The sequence below is a fragment of the Vigna unguiculata genome, chromosome 1, assembly GCF_004118075.2.
Source record: "Vigna unguiculata cultivar IT97K-499-35 chromosome 1, ASM411807v1, whole genome shotgun sequence".
Lineage (NCBI taxonomy): Eukaryota > Viridiplantae > Streptophyta > Magnoliopsida > Fabales > Fabaceae > Vigna > Vigna unguiculata.
Window position 1 is genome coordinate 29,816,964 of NC_040279.1, and position 23,163 is coordinate 29,840,126.

Below are 23,163 nucleotides of genomic sequence, written 5' to 3' on the forward strand. Positions count from 1 at the left end.
CGAAAGAAATAGTGAAGCAGATGCTTCTTCAAGTCACATGCACAATTCAAATAACGCAAAAGTAAACAGTACATAGGTTAAAATGAGAGGTTCAAAGATTTAATTTTGTATCCAGTGATGTGGCTTTCTTTCCCTCTATCCTTATTTTGCGTTAATTTCATAGAAACAAACCCATCACACATTCGCTATTCCGTCTTGGCATACAGTAAATCTGTGGATAGAAACAGAGGATAAGAGTTTGACAACATTTTCTGGTGTATAACCCCACTTGGGTGTAAACGTACTGATATTGTCAAAATACCACTGAGTACATGTTATTTACTTCCACTTTTCTTTCACTTATATCCTAACAAAATTTAATATTTGTTGGATTTGCATATATCATAAACAGATTTTATACAAATGAGTTAAACTTAAAATCTAATTTTCACTATTTTAATGATAACATATATCATAAGTCTATGTCGTCTATCCAAGATCCATGCAAAACTTCTTATCCATTTTTGACGCAGGTGGCAATTCGCGTGAATTCTTAAAATAATAATATACTTGTTAACGTGTCACAGTGTGAAATGGGCATAAATTTCAACTGGGTGTCGATTATCCCTACACCAAACATATTTGTAGACCCCACTCGCAGAAACTTTAGTCTCATTTCCAATCATTCCGGCAAATGGTTTAGACTGACTCTGAAGATGTGTTTACTATTTAATATCACTCTTGGTTTCTTATATGCTACCTCACAATCAACAAAAAAGAACGATAATACACTCAAGGTATGGCATTTCAACTGTCACTGATTTGTTTGATCTCCACCGTTGTGACTGCATTCATACTATGGAGAAAACAAAAGAAGACCCTTCTTCCACCAACTCCAATGGCCCTCCCAATCATTGGTCACCTCCACCTTCTCTCCACAATACCTCACCAAGATTTTCACAACCTCTCTATCCGCTATGGACCCATCATGCACATTTTACTCGGCTCAGTCCCTTGTGTGGTGGCTTCAACCGCAGAAGCCGCCAAAGAGTTCCACAAAACTCATGAATCCTCCTTCTCCAACCGCCCTGCTCAAACCTTGGCCATTGAGACCTTAACCTACGGCTTCAAAGGCTTCACCTTCGCACCTTACGGACCCTATTGGAAGTTCATGAAGAAATTGTGCATGTCTGAACTTCTCGGTGGCCACATGTTAGAGCAGTTCCTTCCCGTGAGGCAGCAAGAGAACAAGAGGTTCATCCAACGCCTGCTCCAAAAAGGGGTGGCTGGTGAGGCCGTGGATTTTGAAGAAGAGTTGATGACACTCTCCAATAACATCGTGTCCAGAATGACTGTGGGTCACACCAGTACTGAAAAAGAGTTGACAAAGCTGGTGGCAGATGCCGCAGAGCTCCTGGGGCAGTTCAACATATCAGACTTCATTTGGTTCTTGAAGCGTTTCGATTTGCAGGGATTCAACGTGAGGCTCAAGAAAACTCGGGACAGGTTTGATGCTGTGTTGGACAGAATCATAAAGCAGCGTGAAGAGGAAAGAAGGAACAAGAAAGAAACCGGTGGAACACGTTCGTTTAACGATGTGCTTGATGTTTTGTTGGACATCTTCGAAGATGAGAGTTCTGAAATGAAACTAAACAAAGACAACATTAAGTCCTTCATCCTAGTAAGTATATGCAGTTTTTCATTTTCATGCTTAAACGGGATAACGAATTTAAACTATTGCTTATAGCTGAATTTTCAGAAATAACGTTTAACAATTTTTGTTATCACAGTGGAAAACATAATAATTTCCAGTTTTATCGTGCAGGCGTCCATTCTTGATTCCTTTCATGCAAACATGACTAACATGTGTGTTTCTGATGACAATATTTAGGAAATATTTGTTGCTGGTACTGACTCAACTTCACTAACCATAGAATGGGCTATGTCGGAGTTAATAAACCATCCACATGTGTTGGAGAAGGCAAGGCTAGAAATAGATGCAATGGTTGGAAAGAGTAGAATCGTAGAAGAATCAGACATTAAGAACCTTCCTTACCTGCAAGCCATTGTTAAAGAAACATTAAGGCTTCACCCACCTTTTCCATTAAATCTTAGAGAGTCATCAACAAGTGAGGTGGTGTGTGGGTATAATATTCCGCCCAAAACTCGATTATTTATCAACATTTGGGCTATTGGCAGAGACCCCAATCAGTGGAAAAATCCTCTTGAGTTCATGCCAGAGAGGTTTATTGATGAAAATGGGCGTAGTGAATTTGATGTTAGGGGACAAAGTTATAATCTTCTTCCTTTTGGAAGTGGGAGAAGAAGGTGCCCTGGTATTTCTCTAGCATTACATGTTGTGCATGTGAATCTAGGTGCACTGATTCAGTGTTTCCAGTTAAAGGTTAATGGTGGAGATGGCAAGGTGGACATGGAAGAAAAACCTGGCCTCACTCTTCCAAGGGCTCACCCCTTAATCTGTGTCCCTGTTCCAAGGCTTAACCCATTCCCTTCTATGTGACTTTTCTTAATAGAAACGTTCGTTTATTTGTCGCTTTCATATGATGTCATGTCGAAGATGCAATAAGTTTTGTAGTTGTGTCTGGGTGGTGTTGTGTTGTTTTCTCAGGCGTGGTTGTTGCAGCGGTGATTTCAGGGCTTTTTTTTATCTAGGTTCTTTTAAATTTAAATTTGTAAACATTGTCTGTTGAATTTTTTTTTATAAATTTTGTGCATGATAATTCTACTTGACCCTAATTTGAAAAAGAAAAATTCAACGGAACATTCTTACAAATTTAAATTTAGAAAAACCCCTAAATACACAAAAGCCTATTTTGGAATGGGATCTTCTGTCCTTTATTGTTTCAGACAAAAATAATTATATTTTGAATAATAAATCTTTATGGTTTTATTTTAGGGTGGTTGTTCTAGTGGTGATTTTAGGGTGGTATCTTTTGTGCTTTATTATTTCGGACAAGAATAGTTATATTTTGAATAAAAAATCTTTACGGTTTTTTTATGAATAATCTTTTAAATGATTTTAAAATATTAAAAATAAATAAATAAAAATAAAAAATTATTTAAAAAATGATACTTAAAATTATAAAAGAAAAATATTAAAATTTATTAGTTAAAAAATCATTATATTTTAGACAAAGGTGCACGTGGTATGCCCCATTTGGAATTTGTTAGTGTAACTGAATTTTTTCCAAACTTTCAAATATATTTTAATTCAGACATTAATTTTTTTATACCGTTTTAAACGGTATTCTAAAATTAACATTTAAACTTAAACCACATTTCAAATATCTTAATACATCAGAACAAGTTTAACACGATAAGAATAAAATGATTATATTTATTTAATTTTAAAATTTGAAAACTAAATTATATAAAATTGTAATTCACATCAAATTTAAAAGCTAAAAACATATTTAATTTTATTATTAATTACGACAATGTTATTAATTTAATTTTAATTAAAAGATTTTATTCCCATCAATATTTCAAAAGGAATTGCTTATAATCATTATTTTTTTAAAAACTAATAACTAAAAAGCAATTTTTTTTTCACAAATATAAGCAAGTTAGTTAAGCAAATGGATCAGGTATTACAAGAACCCCTAAATTAAATTTCCCTTTTCGTATGTGAAGGTTTTTCTAACATCTTACATAATATCTTGGTAGATGATTATAAATACTTTTGATTTAATCCATCAGTCGTGTCCACGTGTATCATATAATTTATAAATAAGGTTAAATATGTTTTTAGTCCTTCAAGTTTCAGTTTGAGTGAAATATGAAATTAGTTCATCTCCAAAACTTTCGACCAATTTAGTATTTAGTCCTTCATATTTAAAAATACATTAATTTAATTCTTTTAACTAAATTTTGTTAAGTTTATCTGCCGTTTCAAGCGCATTTCATGATAGTATTTGAATTGTTTACATCATTTGACACATATTCGCTTTAATGTTAACTCAAATATTATCATAAGAAGTGTTTAAAATGTCAAATAAATTTAACAAAATTCAATAAGAATGACTAAATTTACGTATTTATAAAGATGAAAGACTAAATTGGTATAAAGTATCAAAGAGAGACTAATTTCAAAATTCACTTAAACTTGAAGGAGAAAAACATATTTAACCCTTAAAAATAATTATATGCATTAATTAACTTCTTGATCTTGCAAATGTATATTAGAAAACAACTATCTCTTACATAAATCTTAATACACGAACAAATCAATAATTAACTATTAGTTAATAATTATTTCGGATTTATGAAAAGTTTCCACACCAACTACATTTTTTTAAGAAATATTTACCTCTACGTCATCCTATAGTTAGTAAAAAGAACATTTTTACAGCATTTATAAAATATTTAGAAATTAAGAAATTATGAGTTATTTTTATCAAAATATTTATGTTGTTACTTTCTTAAGTGATTTGGTAAAAGAATTTAATTTTACTTGAAAATCTTCTTTCTTTTTTCAATTTTTTATGAAAATACTTTTAAAATTTTTGAAATTTTTGAATTACAAGTCGTTATGTGTACAGGAGCGGATCATAGCTTTGACAAAAGAGCCACGACTCTCCGACTTTTCTTTTTATATATATATATTTGTAAAAAAATATTTATATATTATTAATTTATTTATATTAATTTAGTTTAAAAAAGATTTTTTAAAATTTAAAACTCATGTTTTCTTTTCTATTATCATTTCTTTTACTTATTTATTTGATTTTTTTTTCTCTTTTATATCTTCATCTTTTTCTCTCTTTTTATTTCCATCTCAATTTTCATCATCAATTTTATTATTATTTTCAAAATCAAATTGCACTGCAGAAAAATTGAAGAGTTAGGAAACATTTTGGACCGAATAATTTTTTCTTTTGAGTAAGTTCATTTTTTTACCTTTTTTTTAAGCAATATGTTTTCGTCTTATATGTGTTTTTTTTATGCTCTAGGCATATCTCTATCTGGTAGAGATCATGAAATCATACTTTAATTGTTGATCAAACTTTTTTTTGTGTAGATAGAGCTTTATTTTAGGCTTTGAAGTTGTGTAAGTGAAGAGCAAAATTAGGAATCTACTCTTAGGTAAAGAAAATTAATCATTTAGAAGTTATTAGTTTTCTCAAAATATTGAGTCTTGGTTTTAAGATTTAATTTGGGGTATTCATAATTTAATATTTTTTCTAAATAGATGAGAGGTGACAAATTTATATTAGAAAAATTATGATAAAGAGTAAAATAATTGATTATTTTTTCAAGTGGAAGGCTTGTGATGAAGATGAAAAAAATGCATCTATGTCATCTTAACTTAAAAAATTTCATGAGCATCCAAAAATTGAAGAAAATGAAAACCAACTCTATAAGGTTCCTAAAATTATATATAATGAATTTGAAGAACTTGATCCGGGGAATGTAACTTTTTTTTTAACATATTGTTGTTGATGATAAACTTTATGTTATTATTTCATATATATTATTGTCATATTTGTTGGATTCTATTGTCATGAGTGTTTGTTTTGAATAAAAAAATTTATCTGAAGAAATGAAAACTTTTTTTAATTAGAAAAAATAATTTATATATAACAATTGTAAATATGTTCCTTACAATTTTTGTTAAAGTTTCCCCATTGCCTATGTATTTGTATATCATAATCGTATGTCGTGGCATTAAGATATTAACTAAGAAATATATGGAAAAAATAAGATAATTTAATTTCACCAATACTTTTAGACATTACATTAAAAAACTAAAAAAAAGTATTTTAAGTTTTGTAAAGTAATGTCCCTAAATCACATTGACATAACAAATTGAGTTGAAATATAATAAATAAGGTATTCATGTTTTGTAGAGTAAAAATCTTGTTCAGTAAATGTGAGATAGTGCTCATAATTGTTATATTCATAAATTAAAAATCATGTGTAAATTATTGTTGTTATTACTTTTTAACAAAAAAAAGTGTGATAAAATATGATTAAAAAAATACAATGTCATTTTATATCATTAATAAATTATCAAATGTAATATAAGTGATAAATTTGAACTTTCAAAATTTACTACATATAAAGAAAACTTTATCAAATGAGGATAAATATAATGACGTTAACATTCTTAGTGTTGGTTTTATACATATTTTTTATATATCACACATAAGACCTTAGACACCACTTTTATACCAAAATCTTAAGGTAATATTGTTATGGGTCTTTATTTTTATATAGTGTTTAACTTTGTCTTTTGTATCCAATATGAAATTTGACTCACACTTGTACTATTTCCAACACTCGGTGATTAGTTTTATATGTGCTGAGCACTGCTTCATTTGTGATTCATTGGTTGATTGATATCTGTATATTGCAGTAGAAGAAGATTATAATGTTTTCTTCGTCTGTTTTTCATTTCAGTTTTATATCATGGCTTTTGGTTTCCGCTTCTCTCCATCTGTGGACTGAGGTGTGCTCTGTTTCAGGTTTTTTTCTTCCCCCGTTTTTTTTTCTTTTGTTTTCGAAATGAATGTGTGAATGTTTATTGTTTGTTCATTTTTCATTCTGATCTTTGGTTGTCGTCTGAAGTATTTTCTTCTGCATCTTTTATTGTTCATCAGCTTTTGTTAACCATTTTGTTTTGGTTAGTTTTTCTTTTGTTCTTGATGAGGCCTAGTGAAAGAATATTCTTTTTTTTTTTTGTTTACTGTGTGTTGCTGTTTTGTTTTTGTACTTACAAATTTTTAAACAATGTTAAAAAAAAAGTCTATACTGAACACGACTTCAGTTCAATCAAGTACAGAACAGAAGTCGTTCATACACCTACTGACTTTAGCTTAGTCTAAAGTCGTTTCAAATCCTAGCAGTGTTAGTTTTATGGATAAACACACAAACCGTTGGAATGGGACACGCCACTTGCTTTTCACAGAAGTCGTACATGATCCATACGATTTACCCATTCCATAAAGGTCAACTGCATATATTTGTGAATTACGGGAAAACTTGCCCCATATTTGTAAAAAAACCGAGCTTTATTTATTATAGACCTACTCAACTTTTTTCTTATTTCTAATTTATATTTTCTTTATAACTTTTATTTCATTTCTAGTCCTTCTTGTTGTTTTTTTTTTTTTTTTAGTGATTCATTATTTAATAGTTGAATTCGGCTTCTTAAGATATTAAAATCTCAAAATTTTGTTGTTGAGTTTTGGATGAAATTAGCATTTTGTCTTAAGATCTAATATCAAAGATCTAAGATATTGGAATAGAATTTTTCATAATAAGTATCGAAAACAATGAAGAAGAGGAAAGTTTTTATTTATAACTCGATAAAATAAGATACATGTTAGGAATTTAAATGTGAATCTAAGTCCCACATTAACCTGAAATGAGAAAGTAGAGCACCATATAAGGATCAAGGCTCATAAACTCATTGTCTTAAGGTTTTGAGTTGAGAGTGGTGACAGTGCCTTATATGATTGAGTTCAGGTCTTATTGGTATTTGTTCTTCCCGATGATACCCCTCCTTATAAACCTACCGATACATATACATATATATAATATTTTACTCGCATAGGACCATTTGTGATAATTGAGAAGGTTTCGGACTGTTTGATGTCTGTTTTTGTTTAATTTCCTCTATAGTCTTGAATCGAATTGGTTGAAATATTGCCATCAGTGGTGTCATTCCAAATAGAATATAAAACTGCATTTGTATCGAGGGAGGGAGAATCCATGCACCACCAAAAACAAAATATATTAAATTAACATTAAGAAATTTGATTTCATATTTGCAAAGAGAAAATATTAGAAGTGCATAAAATATTTTTACCCCAAACTAATATAAATTGCAAATTGCTATATCACTAAGCCACCTAAAAATCAAGACATTCTGCAACTTGGTTAGAGTTTGGACTCCAAGAAAAGGAACCAAATAGTGTGACCCAAAACTCATCTATGGGTGCTGCTGGTGCTACCTTTTTGTGTTACATCATCTCCTTCTCCTTAGCCTTCCTTGTTTTGACTCTACTTTTCAAGTCCCTTAGCATTTTAAGAACCAAAAATGGCAGTGTTCGACCTCCACCAACTCCACCGTCGCTTCCCATCATCGGCCATCTCCACCTTGTGGGTTCCGTCGTACCAAAATCATTCCAAGTTCTGGCTCGCAAATATGGCCCTCTCATTCAGCTCCGTTTAGGTGCCTCAACATGCGTAGTTGTCTCCAACGCCCAAGTCGCCAAAGAAGTGATGAAAACGCATGACCTCAATTTCTGTCACCGGCCCCAGTTTGGATCCGCAGACAACTTCTTATACAAAGGTTCTTCTTTCGTCACTGCCCCCTATGGCCCTTATTGGCGCTTCATCAAGAAGCTTTGCGTTACTCAACTTCTCTCCACCACGCAGCTTGGGCGCTTCCGGCACATCCGAGAGCAGGAGATACAGAAGCTCTTGAAATCTCTTGCGGAGTGTTCCTCCCAAGGAAGGGACACGGATTTGAGCCGTGCACTCACTGTTTTGACCAACAACATCCTGTGTCGGATGGCCATGAGTACTAGCTGTTTGGACAACGTTAATGATGCCGAGGATATTCTTGGCCTGGTGAGGGAGTTCATGCACATCGGAGCTAAGTTGAGCATGGGTGAGGTGTTGGGACCTTTGGGAAAGTTTGACTTGTTTGGGTATGGGAAGAAGCTTGTTAGAATAGTTGGCAAATTCGATCGGGTTTTGGAGCGCATTTTAGAGGAACACGAAGTGAAAAACTTCGAAAGTGGAGACATGATGGATATTCTACTGCGAGTCCACAAAGATCCAAATGCTGAAATGAGGTTAACAAGGAATGATATCAAGGCCTTCTTCCTAGTAAGTTCTTATCTTTTGCCATGAATATTCACTTTTTTTTTGCGTAAAAGTGACTAAATTTTTGTTGTGTGAAGGATATTTTCCTAGCGGGAACAGACACGTCTTCAACAGCGTCCCAATGGGCCATGGCAGAAATCATGAGCAACCCAGGAGTGTTGAGGAAGGTGAGGGCAGAGATTGATGCAGTGGTGGGTAGTAGCAGGTTGGTCACTGAATCAGACCTTCAAAATCTACGTTATCTCGAAGCCATTGTGAAGGAAGTGCTAAGACTCCACCCAACGGCACCGTTTGCTCTGAGAGAATCAGCAGAGGACTGCACCATCAACGGCTATGATATAAAGGGCCAGACACGGACACTGATCAATGTGTACGCCATCATGCGGGACCCAGAAGCGTGGAGCAACCCAGAGGAGTTTATACCAGAAAGGTTCTTGGAAGACGGTGATGGGATGATAAATACAATGAACGGTGGTGATTTCAGGTACCTTCCATTTGGGTCTGGGAGGAGGGGATGCCCTGGATCTTCCCTTGCCTTAACTGTCATACAAGTGACAGTTGCATCACTGATCCAATGTTTTCGATGGAAGACTAAAGATGGAGATAGGGTTTGTTTGGAAGAAGGGTCATCATTTTCTACAGGATTGGCAAAGCCACTTGTTTGTTACCCTCTCACTCGTTTTACTCCTTTTTAATTCTACACTGCTGTTATCTCTGTCAAAAGTTCTTTTCTGTGAACTAAATAACTGCTCTTCTGTCAAATATGCCTTCCGCAGATTTTAATGTTTGCAAAAACATCATGTGTCATCTAAGTGTGATTCTTTTGAACATGTTCATAGTTTCTGCCAAATAATGTGTCTCATTGTGCTGTCATCAAGAAGCCAGCAGTTTTGAGATTGGTGGGAATAAGCTGCCAAACGAAAAAACCAAGAGGAGGATTGGGAACAACTGATTAAACAATATAGTAATCAATTAATTAACCAACTAAAAGGACAAATCAAAAGGAAACTTGGTTTTAAGTATTCATGCATTATTTATTTATCCGAAAATTATATTTTTACTCCCATTTTGTTCTCTCATTTTGTACTTCTCGATGTTGTTTAGTGTGTTATTGATTCTTTTAAATAAAAAAGATAGTGATACATTAATAATAATTCACATTAAGTCACGTCAGAATTTAAAGGGTAAAAGTAAAAAAATAGGAATTATAATATCATTGTCTTTATTTAATTTGGACTCTATATTATGATCATTTTGACAACTTCATTTTTACATCTTAAGATGATATATTTTAAATGATTTTAAAATATAACAAAATAAAAAAATAAAACAATAAAAAACAACTAAAATACTATCTAAGTTTATAAGATAAAATTATCAAAATTTAACGATTAATAAAATCATTCTCCTTATCTATTTTGGTGATAGCAAATTACCATATAATATTATTCAATTTATTTGTTCTCAAACATGTGTACCTGAAGACAAATATGTTAATCAGTTTTATTTTTCAAACAGAAACAAGAATGATATCGAATACATAGTTACCAGTTCCATTATCTTTTTAGGACATGATATTTTGGAAAATTTTAACAAAATTTTATTTTTAAATCACACGAAATCTTTAAATTCCCTTTTCAAGTCGCATCAAATTTTTCTTTAATCCAAAAATTTGTTCTCACGTCGACATTATAAAAAATTTGTCAAAAAGACTGTCAAAAAATAATTTTTCGTTTTTTTATAAGTTTTTTACATTATATAAATAATATATTAATTTTCAATATCAATTACTAAATATAAATAAAGGCTACACAAAAAGAAAATTTATGCAGCAAAAAATATTCAACCAACATAAAACAAAAATAAACAAATATAAGGTACAATCAATTTCTGACTTAAACATTTATATTAGAGTTTTGTCATTTCTAAGTTGCATCAGAAGTGGCTTACACGTTTTTTCTTCGAAAAGTGGTTTATCATTCTGGACAAGCAGCAACAAACGCAGCTTACAAATTTGTTTATTAGAACGGCTACAAAAATTTATATATAATTTTTAGGGCATACTAGTTACCACTCCCAAATTCCTTGTTCAACTGATGTAAAGCAGAGAATTCCCTCTGTTAATTATTTACGTAGAAATTTAAATCTATACCTAAGGAATTTTGTGTCGAAGATGTTTCATGTGTTTGTGTAACCATTCTTCTTTCCGAATGTCAAAGGTTAAACATTTAAAATAGGAAAATGTTAACCGGTAGGTACGGGTTAAGAAATAATAAATGTGTTTTGATATTATATTTTTATATTTAAAGTTGAAATAATTAAATGTAATAATTAAAATAGTATAAATGCACATAATAAATTTTATAAAGATAAAAATACTTTTTTAAATTTTTAGACAATAACTTATTTTATAAAACGAGGACTTTGAACTTTTTAAAGTCTCAACTAAAAAAAATTAATTAAGTCTCAAATTGATATTTTAATTGTTCTTTTTTTTTTAACATTTTTAGATGCTTAACACTAATTTCTTTTTGGTTTTTCTGTCAATTTATACTTTCTTATTTTTTTAAAAAAAAGTTAAATATTTAACACTATTTTTTTGTTAGTTTTTCTGTTAATTTAAGATTTTTTATATTTAATAATATTTAGCTTTTAGCAACATTAAAATATAGTTATTTTATTATTTAATTTATTTTTTACTTTTATTTGTGAACATTAAATAAAATATTAAATATATATGTACAATATTTATGGACATTTTTGTCCTTTAAAGAAAATAAAGTTACATTAATGATTATTAGGTTAGATTTTATTTAATATCATACTTATCTATATACTTTTATAGAATCCAATGTATATTAATTATTCTTAAGACCCTTAAAATAAATATGGAATATAGTGGGATGAAGCCAAAGGTTGTTCCATTATTTTGAAGTGCTATGTAATTAAAGCATTATAAAAGTTAATAAACTATTCATTTTTTAATAACTTCAAAATAAATTTTAGTAGTAAAGTTTTCATTTTAATAATAATTATACAATCTAATCTTTTAATTAAATTTATATTGTTTATTGTCATAAAGAGAGGTGAATAGACTTATGTTTTAACAAGTAGCAACGATGCATCTCCGAGTGAGTTTGTTGGGGAGCGTTTGTAGGGATGGCAACGGAGCGGGACGGGAACGGGTTCGCTATTCCATATTCATCCCCGTAAAAAAAATATTCATTAACATACCCAAACTTAACGGGTATCAAACTTTTGTTTCATCTCCATCCTCATCCCCATCCCCACCGGATAACGAGTATAATCTCGTATTCATACCCGTACCTGTTTTTTTACTACTTTAATATTAATTTTAATTAATTTTTATAAAATAATAAAAATTACGGTAAAGTAAAACATAATATTATCATATATTCAATAGTAGGAGGATGATTGTTTCTTCGATATCAAATACTTTGAAATAAATTATAATTGTTTACATTTTAGATTAGAATACTAAATAAAATTCCATAAGAACCAAAACATTTATTAAATTTGTAAACATTAATGAAATCTAGTTGATAAAATTTAAAAATATTTTAAAAAAAATATAAAAGGAAAAAAATATTTAAATTAAAATATATTTTAAATGTTTGTTTACTTTAATTTTTTAAATTATAATGGATCTCTTTTTTATACACTAAGAAAAGTTATAATACATCACTTCATCAAAATGACGCAAAGAACAAATAATAAACATAATAATGAAATTTTAACATACATCTTTTATCTTTTGAACTCCAATATATGTTGGATGGTGATAAAAAAATATTCATGGTAATTACATTAAATTTTTATATTCTAGCAACTAAAAATTATTTATACAATTATAGTGAAAAAATTAAAGTATGATTGTAATGAGTTAGAAAATAAAAATAATTAGATAAAATATATCGAAATAGTATTCTACACAATGAAAATAAACAAAAAATAAAAATATTAAAAAATTAACAAGTGTGTGTCTTATAAACAATTTGGAAACTATTGAAAGAAATCACACAAAGGAAAACAAATGTATAATTAAGGGTATGATAAAATGAAAAATACCTTAGAGATCTAAGAAAACTTTTCAAATATCAACATATATACTCAAATATACTCAATGGTTGAGAAATAACAAAAATTGTCTTAGCGAAACAAAAAAGTTCTTCAAATGAAACAAAAATTAACAATAATAACTAAAAAATTATTATTTTTTTATATTACCTAGTAAATGAAAGGTTTATGCTATTAAAAACTTAAATTGAGAGTATTAAACATTCTCATATGAAAGAAAAATATACATTAAATGAAAAGATTAAAAAATAATGGAAATATTCAAATGTTAGAAATAATTTTTTTAATTAACATACATCATTTTGAACATAATTACATAAAGGTTATGATAAGATAAAAAATATATTGGAGATGCGAATGAGTTTTATAACAAATCAAATAATTAAAAGAAATAAAAAATAGAAAACATATATATATATAAAAGGTTACTTAATTAATATTTTAATAATTTAAACGATGATGGAGATATGGTGGGGACGGGTATTATGGCGGGAATATGTACATCCCCATCCTCATCCCCATACCCAGTTGAAAAAATTGAGATTCCCCATACCCATACCCAGTCAATGCAGGAATTTCCCGTCAAAACGGGAATGGATTCGAACAATACCCACGAGGACGGGTTTATTTATCGTGTCTAAGCGTTTGGGATCGATATTAAATTAAAATCGTCCGTCTTCATTTTGGGTCCCTTTCTTATATCCAATTGCTAAAAGTTAGAAATAAGCCGAAGGAAAAAAAATAAAAGAATTGTGATGGCTTGATTGAATATTATAGTATTCAATTAACTATCAAACTAAAAAGAACAAATGGAAAACAAAATGGTTTTAATTATTCATGTTTTACTTTCGTGTGATGCATTCCAACTTATAACAGACGCAAATAAAAGTCAGCCATAGCAGATTAAACAAATACGAAATATTCTTCATTCATACGATTTAATTATGATGAACTCGTCAAAATTCTGTACTTTTCACAACAAGGTAAAGATTATCTATGTAGCGAAAGTAGAATATAATCACTGCATAATGCTAAATAAAAAGGACACTGTCAATAAATCTGTCATGCATCATTGTATTCAGTTTCAAGCTGATAAAAGATAGGTGCAAGAAAATGAAAGCATACAAAATTCTCAGAAAGTTAACACTATATCAGTCACTTTTAACAAGTACGTCAGCTGATGCAAACAAACCCATCAAGTGGAATTTTTATTTGAAGCTGGACTTGGTCACAATGTCTTAGTCTGAGAACTGATATACATTGCCGGCCAGCAACATATAAATGTCCGTTTCCAAAACAGATAAGAGCAGAAAACAGAAACTACAAATTAAGAACCTTATTTTCCTTATATACGTTGCTAACCAGCATTTTTCATTTACTTGCGAAACATTCAAATCAAACATGGCTCATTACCAAGACTACATCCTTCTTGTCACCACATTTTTAGTCTCCACAATCGTGGTTCGAGCCATACTCAGCAGAAAACGAAACAAGACTAATCGACCACCAAGTCCACAAGCCTTACCCATCATTGGACATCTCCACCTTCTGGCTCCAATACCTCACCAGGCTCTTCACAAGCTATCTACTCGCTATGGACCCATAATGCACCTTTTCCTTGGCTCCGTGCCCTGTGTAGTGGCTTCCACACCAGAAGCTGCTAGAGAATTCCTAAAAACTCACGAAAACCATTTCTCCAACCGCCCGCAGAGTTCTGCAGTTGATTTTCTAACCTATGGCTCCCAGGACTTCTCTTTTGCGCCATATGGACCTTACTGGAAGTTCATGAAGAAAATATGCATGTCTGAACTTCTGGGGGGTTCCACTTTAACTCAGCTGCTTCCTGTGAGGAGACAAGAGACGTCAAGGTTTCTGAGGCTTATGCTCAAAAAAGGGAAGGCGGGTGAGGCTGTTGATGTCGGGGGAGAACTTTTGAGACTCTCGAATAACGTTGTGTCGAGGATGATTATGAGCCAAACATGTTCTGAAGATGACAGTGAAGCTGAAGAGGTGAGGAAGTTGGTGCAAGACACTGTTCTTCTCACGGGGAAGTTTAATGTGTCGGATTTCGTTTGGTTCTTTAAGAACTGGGATGTGCAGGGGTTCGGGAAAAGACTGAAGGAAATTCGGGACAGGTTTGACACCATGATGGAGAGAGCGATCAAGGAGCATCAAGAGGAAAGAAAGAGGAGAAAGGAAGTGGGAAGTGGAAGAGATGATGATGATGATCAAATCAAGGATCTACTTGATGTGTTATTGGACATACATGAAGATGAAAACTCTGACATTAAATTGACCAAAGAGAACATAAAGGCCTTCATCTTGGTAAGTCACTTTCTGTGACATTACATAATTGATTCTAGGTTCAGTACTGATTCTAACTGACAGCTGCAAGTGATTTTTATGTCGGATCCAAAATTTGTGGAACATGAGAAAACTGAAGATGTTCTTGTATAAATTTTGCAGGACGTATTCATGGCAGGAACAGACACTGCGGCCTTAACAATCGTATGGGCTCTGGCTGAGTTGATTAACCACCCAGATGTGATGGAGAGAGCAAGACAAGAGATTGATGATGTGATTGGAAGTGGTAGATTAGTGGAAGAATCAGACATTGTCAACCTTTCTTACCTACAAGCTATAGTGAAAGAAACGCTGAGGATTCACCCCACAGGTCCATTAATTGTTAGAGAATCATCTGAAAGTTGCACTATCTGGGGCTATGAGATTCCACCGAAGACTCAGTTGTTTGTTAATGTGTGGGCTATTGGTAGGGATCCCAACCACTGGGAGAACCCACTTGAGTTTAGACCAGAGAGGTTTCTTGGTGAAGAGGGAAGTGGTAAGAGCCAGTTAGATGTGAGGGGACAATATTTTCATCTGATTCCGTTTGGGAGTGGAAGAAGAGGGTGTCCTGGAACCTCACTGGCTTTGCAGGTTGTACAGACCAACCTTGCTGCTATGATTCAGTGCTTTGAATGGAAGGTTAAAGGAGTAAATGAGACTGTTGACATGGAAGAGAAACCTGGGTTAACTCTTTCAAGGCTTCATCCATTGCTTTGTGTTCCTGTGCCTAGGCTTAATCCTTTTCCTCCTCTGTGATACTCATCACACAAAAATCAAGATTGGGTCGGGAGAAAACAAAACAAGAACTTCAAATTCACATTTTGGCTCATTCTTGTTTATCTGTAGTGTTCATATTCATCACCAAAAATTTCAGAGCCCGTCTATATATGCTTTTCAAAATGAAAAGGTTTATTCCAAAGTTACGTTGTTATTCAATTAGAATTAAGATTTCGTTCCAATTATACAATGTGTTGAAGTTTGATGTGACTCTAAGTTAAATATTGAGGTAGAAAATTGAATATTACATGAAAAAGAAGATACATAATCTCATTTTCTTAAGAATTTAGGTTGGAGCAGTGTCAATTATTGCTGATGTATTTCTCCAATAAATCTATAGTTGAGACACATTATTTATGAACAACTAAACAAACTCTTAAAAGAACTATACCTAACTTTTCTCCTTGTTTCTAAGGGAATTTATTATGATGAGACTGACTTCTGTGATGCGTATTAATCACAAACCGGATCGTCCGTGTTACGGAATGATTTTAATATGGTTTTAAGTCAAAATTGGATTACTGCAAGTTATTTAAAGTTCAAAATGAAAAATTGAAGTCATAAGGATAAGGATATTTGCCTACTTTAATGAATTAAAAATTAAAAATGAATATGCCAGATGAGGCATTCTAGTGAATTTTAAAGTGTATTCATAAGAAGTTAGTTCTCGAACAACATAAAATAAAATAGATACGCAATCCAAAGTAGACCTTGCTCGCAGCAACTTGCCTTAGCCTCATTTCTGACAATTATGGCGGTTCTCAATTCAATGGACCTAGTTGCTCTCATCTGTCGTTAATGCTACATATTTTTCCATTTTAGTTAACTTTGAGAATCTATCTCCCATACCCCTAAGTCTATTTCTCAAATTCCTAACTTGCCCAAAAAAAAATCAAGCCAGTGCAAAGATCTGAAGTTGTAGATGAATAGTTTAGGCTCTGAAGATGTGTTTACCATTTAATATCCCTCTTGGTTTCTTATATGCTACCTCACAATCAACAAAAAAGAAGACTCGATAATACTCAAGGTATGGCATTTCAACTGTCACTCATTTGTTTGATCTCCACCATCGTGATTGCATTCATACTATGGAGAAAACAAAAGAAGACCCTTCTTCCACCAACTCCAATGGCCCTCCCCATCATTGGTCACCTCCACCTTCTCTCCACAATACCTCACCGAGATTTTCACAACCTCTCTATCCGTTATGGACCCATCATGCACCTTTTCCTCGGTTCAGTCCCTTGTGTGGTGGCTTCAACCGCAGAAGCCGCCAAAGAGTTCCTCAAAACTCACGAATCCTCCTTCTCCAACCGCCTTGCTCAAACCGTCGCCATTGAGGCCTTAACCTACGGCTTCCAAGACTTTTTCTTCGCACCTGACGGACCCTATTGGAAGTTCATGAAGAAATTGTGCATGTCTGAACTTCTCGGTGGCCACATGTTAGAGCAGCTCCTTCCGGTGAGGCAGCAAGAGAGCAAGAGGTTCATCCAATGCCTGCTCCAAAAAGGGGTGGCTGGTGAGGCCGTGGATTTTGGAGGAGAGTTGATGACACTCTCCAATAACATCGTCTCCAGAATGACTGTGGGTCACACCAGTACTGAAAACGAGAAGGACGGTGAAGAGATGAGAAAGCTGGTTGCGGATTCCGCAGAGCTCGTGGGGAAGTTCAACATATCGGACTTCATTTGGTTCTTGAAGCGTTTCGATTTGCAGGGATTCAACGTGAGGCTCAAGAAAACTCGGGACAGGTTTGATGCTGTGTTGGACAGAATCATAAGGCAGCGTGAAGAGGAAAGAAGGAACAAGAAAGAAACCGGTGGAACACGTCCGTTTAAGGATATGCTTGATGTTTTGTTGGACATCTTCGAAGATGAGAGTTCTGAAATGAAACTAAACAAAGACAACATTAAGGCCTTCATCCTGGTAAGTCAATGAAGGAAGTATACAGTTTTTTCATACTTAATACCTAGTTATTATTGTCTGACAGTCTCGGAATATCATATGACTTGATATATCAACGATTCTTTGGATATCAGAATTGTTATATATTATCTCCGTTTCGGTCATTTTCTCTCATTAGCCTCGTCACATTTCTGACTCAGGTTATGGATATAGTTTAATAAGTAGATTACCAGTGTACTTTTGACGAAATAGGATGATTATTTAAGACTAAGAACTCCTTTCATTCTTGATTTCCTTTCATGCAAACTGACATGTGTGTTTATAATGACAATATTTAGGACATATTTGTTGCTGGGACTGACACGACATCAATAACCATAGAATGGGCTCTGTCAGAGTTAATAAACCATCCACATGTGTTGGAGAAGGCAAGGCTAGAAATAGATGCAGTTGTTGGAAAGAGTAGAATCGTAGAAGAATCAGACATTAAGAACCTTCCTTACCTGCAAGCCATTGTTAAAGAAACACTTAGGCTTCACCCACCTGGTCCATTACTTACTAGAGAGTCATCAACAAGTGAAGTGGTGTGTGGGTATAATATTCCACCCAAAACTCGATTATTTATCAACATTTGGGCTATTGGCAGAGACCCCAATCAGTGGAAAAACCCTCTTGAGTTCATGCCAGAGAGGTTTATTGATGAAAATGGGCATAGTGAATTTGATGTTAGGGGACAAAGTTATAATCTTCTTCCTTTTGGAAGTGGAAGAAGAAGGTGCCCCGCTATTTCTCTAGCATTACATGTTGTGCATGTGAATGTGGCTGCACTGATTCAGTGTTTCCAGTTAAAGGTTAATGGTGGAGAAGGCAAGGTGGACATGGAAGAAAAGCCTGGCCTCACTCTTCCAAGGGCTCACCCCTTAATCTGTGTCCCTGTTCCAAGGCTTAACCCATTCCCATCTATGTGACTTTCTTAAAAGAAACATTATTTTTCATATGATGTTATGTCAAAGATACAAATATTGTCTGTGATAGGCAAAAATTACTAAAGGAAATAGATTATATGACATGTACAACAGAAAGTGATACCGATAAAAAATGTAAGAAATAAGTTGGCATGCCCATCATGTTTTTCCCCACCATTTGGTACAATTTCTTTTTCAATTTATTAAAAAATTCGAAAATATTAAGTCCTGTGTCGAATTAGATCTAATTTATTTATTTATTTTATGAATGTTATGTCGCTATAGTTATGCTTACACATTTTTTTTTATTTTTTTCTCAAAATTAAAGAAATCATATAAATGTTCAAATTTTTTTTCATTATTTTGTATTCTTTTAAATATATAATCCATATGGTCGCTACCCTAACAATGAAATTGTACATATTAAAAATGGCATTCAGTCAACCTCAACTTGCAATTTTCCAAAAGCCATTAAAATAAAAACGTATTTCACACGGAAACAAGACAACAACAAGTACAACATTTTTCACAAAGGTTAATGGTGTTGGTGTTGGTGTTGATAAAACTGATTGTGATTAAATGAACCATCACAAAATCTCAAAAGCATTCCCCACATCCACAATACGATCACTCAGAGCAAATACATATTATAAAATCGAAACATGATTATTTGACACCCATATTTTTCTCTACAAGAATGATAAAGTAACTTAATAGAGATGAAAAGAAAGAGAAAAAAAACGGTTGTGGATTCGATTCTTATTAACAGTTTGATAAAATAAAGATGGTTTTGTAGGTTTAGAAAAAAAAAATAGAAAAAGTTATGATAGGTTCATTTCTCTCACTAACAAAAACTTACAATTAATATTTACTGATAAAAAAAATTAACTATAAAAAAACAATGTAAGAAAGAGAAACTAAGAAAACCTAAAGTACATAGCCAGCCCATAGCGGGTGCTTTTTGGTCCACAATTTGGAAAGAATTTAAAGAATTTAAATTAATTAAAAGAAAGAAAGAAAATGTAATATAGTATATTTCACTTTATTTAAAATTATTCTAGACTTACTCAACTTTTTTCTAATTTTTATTTCTATTTTCTTTAATTTTGTAACTTTTATTTCATTTCTACTCTTTCTTGATTTTTTTTCTTGTTTTTATTTTTGGAGTGATTCATTTAACAGTTTAATTTGACTTCTTACTGAATTAATGTCTCCAAATTTGATTCGTGATTTAAGAATGATATTAGCATTTTGTCTTAACATCTAATATTAAAGATTTTTTTTCCTTAACTGAATCAATTCATATAATATAACCTCATCAAGTGACTTTTGGTCAATGAATTTTTCAATGTTACTAACATTCTTTATACAATTGGATTATTAACATTTTTTTTTCTTCACTTAAATTTGTCTCGCATATGAAAATCATTAATGACTAGCAAAAAAAATTGAAAGTAAACAATTGAAAATTTACAAAGACTTAGTATGAACACCAAACAAACTTTGTTTTTTTTATATGTATGAAAAAGAAAATGGTCAATGATTTTTCCTTTTCCTCTCTTTCTATAATTGATAAAGAAGAAGTTTTAATAATTAATTTTTTAATCTAAATTATAAGAACAGGAGTAAAATATTATTAATATTCTCTGATGCAAGTCATAAAGTTGATTCATCAATGTAAAAGAAACGTACGACCCATAGCTTCAAGATTTCTCTTACTTTTGAAGCTTCCAAACTTCTAATGGAACTTTTTATTGTGTTCACCATCTTCCATTCTAATTAGTTTTTTCATTTATTTATTTATTTAGATTGTGTTGTTATTAAACTCAATTGTCCAGATATGTGTTTTTGACATAGAATTGATTGGAGGAATGCATTTGTAATGATTTCTAAATTCTGCAAAGTCTAGTCTTAAGAGGTTATTATCCAACCACATACAATATAGATTTCCTTCGTGTCTAGTCTAGTGACTAGGACTTCCTACAAATCTGACCACAATAGTCACTGTACTATATTTTATTGTGACTGATTATTAGAGTTCATAATATCACCTTACTAACATCTCTTATGTGAAAACATACACTAAAGAAATCATCACAAAGAATTTATCATTGAAATTCCTCAAACACTATCATCATACACCTCATAAAGAAACTATCAAAGTCATGAGCATCAATATCAATCATCATAACAACAAGGAAAACCGTTGAAAAACAACAAAACCAACACAGGATTGGCGCTCAAAGGTGGCACTCAGCACCATTCTTCTTGCAAAAGGCAGCGCTTAGTGGCACTTTTTGGCGCTAAGCGTCTTGGAGCTAAAATACTCTAGACATGTAGTGCAAAGATCTCAGCGGTGCCCTTCTACTACTCAATGCCATAACATAACAAGGTTGGTGCTCAGTGCTAGTCTGTCACCAGTCAGTGTTGTATCAGATATCAACAGTTGAATTTTGTGATTTTGAGAGAACTTGGACCTATTTAGTTGCTCAAATTGGTATTCCCTCTTAGCAAATTAGTTCAAAACAATTTTAAGGCATGAGAGTTTGTACCAATTTGCTCAATTGCTCAAATTCTAAATTCTCCTGAACAACACAAAATCCAAAAAAATCACTCAAGCATAAATCAATCATCAAATTTATTAAACTCGGACACACTAAAAACAACTAACTTCTCTTACTTGAACAAGCAGTTCACAAGACCCAAATAGCTATAAAAACTCCAAACTACCTCCAACCACACATGATGCTCTATCTACACATAGAAACATTATAAGAACCCGATCAGGACCTACTGTTATGATCACTGATCAACAGAGATTCATATAGAAGATTAAAAAGACACATGCAAGAGGAAAAAAATCTCACATGCAACAAAAACAAAAGAAGACCAAGTAAAAGGGTTGAAACTTAACTTATTGATCGGTTCAAACTGAAAAGCTCGCCACGAGGATCACCCTACTATCTCAAATCTTTAATCAGGCAAATAGAGGAAGAGAACTCCTAGAAAGATTATGTGTTTTAGAATAAAGAAACTTATAACAAGATTATTTTTATTAAAACGTTTTAATATTAAAATAATTGAGTCTCATTATTTATATACCACTCACACTTCTAAAATGTCATTTTTTAGAATTTTACGAAAAGAACCTATCATCAATTTAAAAAAAAAAAAAGATTACAACATTTATAATCTCAACAATAAACGAAAACTACAAATGTGAAATTATAAATGTAATACTAAATAACACCATCCAAGTAAACATATTTTAAAAAGGTTATCTTAATCTTTTTTTTCCTCTTTATCTTATCTTAACATGAAATCTTTCTCTTCTTCTTCCTCTCCGTCTTTAAATTTGTTATCGATAAAATAATTTACACACTACTAAAATAACATATACTTTTTGCTAATTTTTAAAAAAAAAAATCTTAAAAAATATTTATAAATTTTATTATGAATAATAATTTACAAAAAATTATTACTTTTTTCTTGCAAAATATTATGCACAAAACATGTTTTCAAAAAAATTATAAAAAATATTTACAAATTTTATAATTTTATAAAAAATAATTATTTACAAAAGAATAGTATGCTAATTAAATATTTTAAAAAAATAGTAAAAAGAATTCTAACAAATCTTTATAACCAATTTAGAAGAAAAATTACATGAAAATTTCTAGTAGACATAAGTTATATCCAAGTCAACCACTTCAACATCAATCTTATCATCTTATATGTACTTAATTGGTTTGTCTTTAATTATTACATTAAATTGTGATTATAAATAATTTCAAAGCATGTTTGTCATTAACAACTCCCTTAATTTATATTAATAACTACCGACTAATCAACTTTATTCTTTTGTCGTCAACAACAAGATTAAACAATAAACTTGATAAGATGAATAGTAAACTTAAATTGCACCTTCAGGAAGAATAAAGGGATTTTTTTTTTCAAATTTACTCCTTTTTTCTACAATTTTAATATAGTCATGAGTTCTCGTCCCTTGAATTGAAATATCAAACCAATTATATTAAATAAAAACTAACCTTTTTTTTTGTGAGATTCACTTAAGAATCCCATCTTCAGAATCTCTTACAAGAACATCATAATAATTGATTCAAATTTCACCAAAAGCACAAGAACATGAAAATGGAAATAGCCTCAGTTATATGGAAAAATCTAAACAAAATGTATATGAATAAATATAATAAAAAAATATTTAAATAAGACA

At 31.7% G+C, this 23,163-nt stretch overlaps 4 protein-coding genes across 4 annotated transcripts; all 4 read left to right on the forward strand.

The window, feature by feature from the left end:
* Window positions 1-743: 743 nt before the first annotated feature.
* LOC114186067 (cytochrome P450 93A3-like) lies at window positions 744-2,895 on the forward strand. The gene is made up of 2 exons (XM_028074076.1): window positions 744-1,660; window positions 1,871-2,895. The coding sequence occupies exons 1-2, from the start codon at window positions 779-781 to the stop codon at window positions 2,498-2,500; spliced, it is 1,512 nt and encodes a 503-aa protein (XP_027929877.1). The 5' UTR covers window positions 744-778; the 3' UTR covers window positions 2,501-2,895.
* A 4,970-nt stretch (window positions 2,896-7,865) lies between these two features.
* LOC114186058 (3,9-dihydroxypterocarpan 6A-monooxygenase) lies at window positions 7,866-9,633 on the forward strand. Its single transcript, XM_028074063.1, has 2 exons — window positions 7,866-8,841; window positions 8,916-9,633. The coding sequence occupies exons 1-2, from the start codon at window positions 7,939-7,941 to the stop codon at window positions 9,531-9,533; spliced, it is 1,521 nt and encodes a 506-aa protein (XP_027929864.1). The 5' UTR covers window positions 7,866-7,938; the 3' UTR covers window positions 9,534-9,633.
* Window positions 9,634-14,149: 4,516 nt separating this feature from the next.
* Window positions 14,150-16,244, forward strand: LOC114186040 (cytochrome P450 93A2-like). The gene is made up of 2 exons (XM_028074040.1): window positions 14,150-15,261; window positions 15,403-16,244. The coding sequence occupies exons 1-2, from the start codon at window positions 14,218-14,220 to the stop codon at window positions 16,036-16,038; spliced, it is 1,680 nt and encodes a 559-aa protein (XP_027929841.1). The 5' UTR covers window positions 14,150-14,217; the 3' UTR covers window positions 16,039-16,244.
* A 541-nt stretch (window positions 16,245-16,785) lies between these two features.
* LOC114186048 (cytochrome P450 93A3-like) lies at window positions 16,786-19,106 on the forward strand. Its single transcript, XM_028074051.1, has 2 exons — window positions 16,786-17,985; window positions 18,303-19,106. The coding sequence occupies exons 1-2, from the start codon at window positions 17,041-17,043 to the stop codon at window positions 18,930-18,932; spliced, it is 1,575 nt and encodes a 524-aa protein (XP_027929852.1). The 5' UTR covers window positions 16,786-17,040; the 3' UTR covers window positions 18,933-19,106.
* Window positions 19,107-23,163: the final 4,057 nt, after the last annotated feature.